Source organism: Palaemon carinicauda, chromosome 21 (genome assembly GCF_036898095.1).
Source record: "Palaemon carinicauda isolate YSFRI2023 chromosome 21, ASM3689809v2, whole genome shotgun sequence".
In the NCBI taxonomy this organism is placed as follows: Eukaryota; Metazoa; Arthropoda; class Malacostraca; order Decapoda; family Palaemonidae; genus Palaemon; species Palaemon carinicauda.
The window spans coordinates 60,479,310-60,486,809 of NC_090745.1; the positions used below are offsets into that span (position 1 = coordinate 60,479,310).

Genomic DNA, 7,500 nt, shown 5'->3' on the forward strand with positions numbered 1-7,500 from the left:
GTCTCGTACTTTCTAAGCTTTTCTCTTTTCTTTCATCCTACCATTTATTAATTTACACTTCTCAATAACATATCCCGTTGACAGAACCATCATAATACATTCTCATATCTCTTTTCAATTGCATTAGAATTTTTAGGATATTTACCTAGCAATTTGGTATCGTTTTGGTTTGTTTTACAACTTATGAAAGTAAACGTGGAATAAAAAAAACGAAGCATAAACACGCGTTATATATTTTATGTTTTCGATTTGGTATTTACCTAAAGAAGGTCAACAATTATTATGTAATCTCTATTTGAAACTCTGGAATTATTGGGTTTTTTAACTATTGTGTAAAATACATTCATATGCACTATGCATAATTACCTTCGTACATATTTAACTAAGTTTTAAAACAGGAAAAAAATTCCTTTCATGGAAACGGTACAAATTATCATTGGTTGAGTTCTAAAAAATAATTAGCCAAAAAAACATTTTGTAATAGAGAGAAATTCCTCCTACAAAAATAATAAAACGACAACAATAACAAACTCATTAAGGGAAACGACAGTCATTCCCTGTTACAAATAAAATTAAGGTTTCAAATTGCGAAAAGCCGCTAATATCCGGAGCGGGTGTATCTTACTACACAACGTATTGCATGTAAACGGTCCGCATTGAGAGAGAGAGAGAGAGAGAGAGAGAGAGAGAGAGAGAGAGAGAGAGAGAGAGAGAGAGAGATAAAAACTTTGAGATTATCATAATTCATGACAACACTTAATTTCTGATCATCTACAGAAAATGATAAACACCATTGACAATATATAAAAAGTGAATGTACACAAAATGAAAATTATGGAACATTTTGACTAACATATCTAAAACATATGAGGACTGTTTCTAGGTAGTTTTACCAAACTGTAATGCTGCTACTGGCTTTGTCCAAAACTACTAGTATTTCAAGACAATGTTATAACTCTTGTTTCTATAATACGTCTAATTGATTTAAAGCACTAGTAGCAAGAACTTGCGTTCTGAAGAATGTGGATCATTATGTCATGGTGAATGATGATTAGTCAGAAGCTTTAGCAGTTAGCTGATACAATACGACAAAACTGTATGTTTCTAAATAAAAGGTCGGTAAAGCTGACGGTAAGGGAGACCGGCAATTGACAGAAATTTGAAATGATGTGTGGCATATAAAAGTTCGAATAGCTCTGCCAATGGTGTAATAAGGAACCAAGTAATAAGTTATGAAACATTTACCTGTAAGGATCTAGAATTGGCTTACAGATTCTGATATAACACCATTAACATAAGATCTCTAAGAGCCAAGGTATATCGAGTAGACAATAGATCTTGCACATTTCTTTGATACGATATAAAAATGAAGACATTTAAAAAAGAATATCACATTGTTTTCTTCCCTCAAATCAATTATTTATTATCCATCCCCCCTAACATATTTTTACTCTTGTCATCCATTTTATTCATTTACCTTTTTCTTTCTATACAAATATTTCATTTTTCTACGGGAAACAATATCTCCGGCTAATGGCCACAGATCTTACGAATAGCTCATTTCTACAGATAGTAACTAATAGTTGCTTTTGTAAATTGACGGCTGCTTTTGGGTCAATGGACGCATCAGAGCGAGTGAGTGAGCGCATGTAAATGAAAAGTTCTCATAGAGAACAAATAAGTTTGGAATGACGGTAATAGAGGGCAGGTAAACTCCCCTTTGTTTATTCATTTCATGATCTCTCTCTCTCTCTCTCTCTCTCTCTCTCTCTCTCTCTCTCTCTCTCTCTCTCTAAGTATAAAATCTAGGTTCAGATTGGATTATTGGCTTGATATATATCAAGTCGGCCTTATGCCAGAGAAAATCCATGAAATATGATGGCTAGTAAATGGTGGCAAGTAATGAAGTAGGTAAAAGGCCTGAGCTCGACAGCAAACAGAAACTTGGCTTGGGTGTTTCTAAATCCACTGTGTTATTTCAAACCTTCGTTACTATTTGTGCATTTGAGTGACTTAATGGTTTGAGTCCAGAAATATGGTGTATACCATAAGAGCCTTGTGTCAGTGGAAATGAGTGGCAATGAGTTCTGAGAAGAGCAAAGGCTGAGTAACAATGACAGTATAAGTGCGGTTAATTGTGCAGCACTTTGAAAGTTGCCAGAAGTCTTCTCGCACCTTCCAAACATTTTCCAAAAATTTTTAAGAGATAACATTAAGGACAGAAGGGTGTTATGAATTTTCCGTGGTATATCCTTCTTCAAAGAATTCATAAAAAGGAATTCTGCCTAACTGTTCTTTCAAAATTATTATGAATACTAAGGTATCAAGAGGATACTTTAGTGTTTATCGTGCCCAGAGTTTGTGAACTAGATATTTGAAAACATATTTGCGTTAATAATACATGTAATATTAAAAGACTCGCCCAAATACTTTTACATTGTTTTATATCACATTTGAACCGTGTTTTTAGGTTCTTGAATATTTATGAAAACATTATAAATAATGATGAAGAACTCATAGCAACAACCGAAACATACAATACAGTAAGTAAAGACACTTGTGTATAATGCTTATAGGTCTGTTTTCAGTTAAATATGTTATGACCTAAGGCAGTGATGGCAAGACTTTTGAGTTGGTGTGTCAATAAGATATTTTTTTTTATTATTTTTTCTCATTGCGTGTCAATTCTAAATGATTGACAATTATGTATAACACAAACATAATAGTGATTTAAGCTTATGTCATAAGCTTACATCACTGTGCACACATTTACAGAAGAGTTTTATCATATAGGAAAAGGATTTTTTCTAACAATAATTTAGTTTAAAAAATTGGTAAAAAAATTTCATATAACTAATTTGTAAAAGAATCGTATATGGAAGTATACTTGAAACATCTAGATGAGGTCTTAAAAAGGCGAAAACAAGGAAAACTCTCATCAATTAAGCACGCCAACATACCAAGGTAACTGTTCTGATTTTGATATATATCCTCACATTTCAGATTTCATCTATTCCTGCTTACTATTTCAGACAAAGTAAAGAGCAGCATTAATCTTCAGAATCTATATGTTTCAGACGTTGTTTCTATTTCTCCGAGATAATTTCACTCTTATTGATTTTATTTTCATACGTAATGAATGCTTTCTTTGTGCAGGAAGATCACCGGAGAATATCCCTCATGTATTTCAAATTATATCTAGGGAGATGATGTGTTTTCAATTTTTGAGCAACTGAATAAGGAGAATCCTCAATGGTAATACAGTAAATACTGCACACTAACATGCACAAACAAATAACGGCACAAAGAATGCTTAATGGTCATCATACATTTTTTGAAAGTCTTAAATGGCAAGATGAATGATATCTATGGTAGGCCTCGTTTCCCAGGAGCTTTTGGAAGTTACCATGTTTCAATGCAATTATATAACCGGTTTCATATGTATGTTAAAAAATAATGCATCATCAATGTTGCATTGGATATTATATTAAGACATTCATTGAAGTCAAGGTCATATCAAAAGGTCAAGGTTATAATTTAACAGGGATGCATTTCGGAAATTTCTGGTACTACTAATATAATTCTTCCAAGAGACCATTCCTAAATCACTCTTAATTATTATTTTGTATATTCAAAGGCATTAATATTTTTTCTCTACTATTGGAGGTAATGGAAAAGGTCAGCATCAAAGGTCAAGGTTATTTGTACAAATCAGCATTTTATCATAAAATGTAAAACAATAAACACATGCATTCATAATCATTCACCAACGTAATATGTGCATTCGATTGAATTAAACAAGAACTAGATACACTACCAACGAGAGTCCCATAAAGATATACAGTATGTCTATTATTTGTACTCACCACTAGTCTTAGATTCTAACGAAAATCGATGGCAGGATTTTCATCTTCATCTAGAATGTTCTTTGTCCATGTTCGCGCTGTTTAATGATGTGTATCTTAAGACAATCTATACAAAGGGGAAAGTGACTGGACTCAACTTCTGCCCGTTTGGTACAAAGATATGTAATACACCAGTTCGTTCACATTTGTTGTTTTAGGTATATGATTGTACACTTATTATGTCCTTTTGAAGACATAATGCCATCTTATGATATCGTCATCATTGATACTAATTAGGTCTTAGAATTCCATTTTAATTTTTTATTTCATGTGTACGTATTGTCAGGGTAAGCTTTTGCTTTAATCATGTATGTGGATCCCTTTTCCAAACTCATTCTCCGTCCTACAGCGTAAATGTTTCCTTGCATAATCTATCATTTCTCCAATACCCAGAAGGTGCACAGATGATATGAGTTGATCAGTCAGACGTGTCAATTGTGTTTCATCAGGAATGCAGAAAATCTTGTTCCTATTGAAGAGAATAAAGGCAGCAAATGATGCTTTCTTTGCCACTTGATGCACATTCTAAGACTTTAGTTCAGAATCGGATAAACTTGTCACTTCTCTCGACATGTTTAGAAGAGCAGGCATTTTTATTCCATGTTCTTTGTTACTGTCAGTCTTATTGTGGAATCGCCAGGAAATTCTACATTGTATGAGTAATTTTCTTGTTTTTACGTCTAAGAGGGTGTAATTGCTGTCAAAAAAATATGCACTGCTTTTTATATACTCGTGTATTGGTAACTGTTTCATCACGTGAATTTATAGCTTGTCTCATTATCTTTACATTTCCTCTTAAATCTACCTTTTAGCAGCAATGCCATCAAGAGCTTTTTTCCATTGTGAATAAACTGCATCATTTTGTGTTGTACTTGATACTAGGAACTTGGCCTTCTTGCAGACCTTTAGCCATGTCAAGCAAATGATCATCACGCCTTATTGAAGCTACTCTGAGTAATGTTTGCGGTGACTCATCCTTTTAGGGAGACGAGATAAGAGAGATCATCAAGACAGTGAATCACCCATTCGGGACTTGGTTGTCGTTGTGGTTTAATTCTTCGTTCACCTTTATTATCAATTTCAAATATTGTTCAAAGGGCTTAGAATTGTAAATAATTCTCAATAGCTAGTGCCCACAGTCTTGATATAGTGTTGGTAAATAGTTTGCAAAACAGAAAGGAAAAATTTACAATTCTGATATAGTTGTTTATTAAGGCCAACTTTTTGAATGTGAGGTTTTGATAGATATATATGGGTAAAACATTTTAATTTCAATCTGTTGGCAAAAATAAAAATGACAACAAGGTCATATAAGTCAAAATTAATCCATAAATTCATGAAAAATTTCACCTAACGTTGCTTTTCATTTATCTAAACAGTGTAAGTTGCAAATATCTTCAAGCAAAGACAGCTACATTTTCTTTTCTAATCACTTATTCCATAATTGACCACAGTCATGGGTCTGTCATTTTTCATTCTAAAACTTTGTGAGCCTAAAATAAGTTTTATTTAGTATTAAAAATCAGGTCATAGTTTACGTTGATTTGGTTTGATTTCCATGAAAATCTGTTGTGTATATATTTATATTTCAATTGTTTTTATGATCTTCCACGATGGGCTTTGAAATTATACCATGATTAAATAAACGAAATTGATAATTAGTTCTCCAAATAGGTTTTTGTTAATTACATCAATATACTACTTTTATTTGGAATGAAATGTGCCATCATAGAATAGGCGAAAATCCCCACAAAATCTGTTTTAACAAATCATGATTGCTATAATAAATTGTAATAAACATTGCTGTATTAGATATCTTTTGAAAGCTTATAAATTAAACAACGTAAATGCACTATGGTTTGGAATCATGGTGGTGGAATTTCGAAATGGTAAAGTATCTTCCACAAGATTTATGTAAAAGTAAGATTTTTTGGCTCCTTAAACTGATTTTCTGTATTTTGTTTTGTCTTTGATGGAACAAATGAAGCTATAATGGTGCTGCTTTTATCAAGAAATATGTTATGACATTTTATTCATCTGATTTTTACATTTCCTTGATGATGCATTGTAAATTTGATAACTTTCATTAATCCGTATAATTGTCAACTGGGCCGCCATGGAAACGCCGTAACTATTGAAAGCTCCCATGAAATAATGTCTCTCTCTCTCTCTCTCTCTCTCTCTCTCTCTCTCTCTCTCTCTCTCTCTCTCTCTCTCTCTCTCTCTCTCTCTCTCTCTCTCTCACACACACACACACACACACACATACACACACACACACATATATATATATATATATATATATATATATATATATATATATATATATATATATATATATATATATATATATATATATATATATATATATTTGTGTGTGCGTGTGTGCGTGTCGTGTGTGTGTAAGAAGAGAGAGAGAGAGAGAGAGAGAGAGAGAGAGAGAGAGAGAGAGAGAGAGAGAGAGAGAGAGAGAGAGGGAGTGCTCGTGTGTAAAAGTTCGGACATCACATTAAGCATTAATATGTTAACACAACCATTATATATGAACATCAATTTACATATGCATAGTCTATTATGTCTAAGATACTCTTCAATTTCTAGTTTGTAGAAAACCCCAAGGATATAATGAAATACATGGATTTAATATGAACTCTTTTGACCCCAAAGAATCGCTGACCTCGACCACTCCCTTCCCGAAAATGAGAGACGCAGAGGATCCAGCGCTTCATCCCGATGACGTCTCCAAAGGTGACTCTACAAGAAACGTTTTTAGTAGAAAATAAAAAATTACACTAATAATCTTTTATCTACCATCTATGACACGATAGATTGGAGAGATCGACTGGATGATCATAAGCAAATATATTTTTTTATTCGTTTACGTAGAAATTTTCTATAAGACATATAACATGGTTATTTATTTTTAAGAATCAGTTGCTTAAAAGGTTCTTGGCAAAATTATTTTTTTTTAGAAATTGCTTTCGATCATCCAGTCTTCTTATGGTTTACAGTCCTTCCTGAACAATAACTAACAACGTGGGTGATTTGATTTCATGAGCTGGAAAATGGATTGGCAGTCATGAACTCATTCCTTCCCAACTTGATTGGCGAACACCAATGGACTAATGCTAAATTATGTGTTTGCTTAAAATACTTTTCAGAAAACCCTCCAATGCATGGTAAGGAGAGACCATTCACTGGTATGCCTCAGTATATTTTACTAACATATAAGAACAGCATGCTCTTTTCTATGATTATTTTTGTGTGTGATATATCAAATAGCATTTCTACTAATGATTAGCGCTGATAAAGTAATGAATTTTCAGGACATCCCAGCTATACTTCGGACTTTGAGAGTATCACACTTAAATAGGTATGTTTATGTATATACTTCATATGAATAAGTTCATGCAATGAAGATTCATTATAATTACGCCACCTTCGCGTAGGATACACGATTTGATCAAATTCTGTTGGTGGAATAAAGAAAATTTAAAGCAATATGCTCTTATAAACTTGAACAAAAATATATAAGACTACGAAGGTGGACACCTATAATTTCTTGAATGCAACCTCTCCACTAACTCAGACAGTA

At 32.9% G+C, this 7,500-nt stretch overlaps 1 protein-coding gene across 4 annotated transcripts in view; it reads left to right on the forward strand.

Moving 5' to 3' along the window:
• The window catches only part of LOC137615287 (uncharacterized), a 317,326-nt gene that overhangs the window by 229,433 nt on the left and 80,393 nt on the right, over positions 1–7,500 (forward strand). For 3 of the 4 annotated variants that reach the window (XM_068345024.1, XM_068345022.1, XM_068345023.1), the window contains one exon: positions 6,573–6,653. The exons of the other annotated variant lie outside the window; for it this stretch is intronic. In XM_068345024.1, the coding sequence (XP_068201125.1) occupies positions 6,573–6,653 (81 nt within the window). The remainder of the gene's footprint in view (positions 1–6,572; positions 6,654–7,500) is intronic. 4 annotated transcript variants of the gene reach the window in all.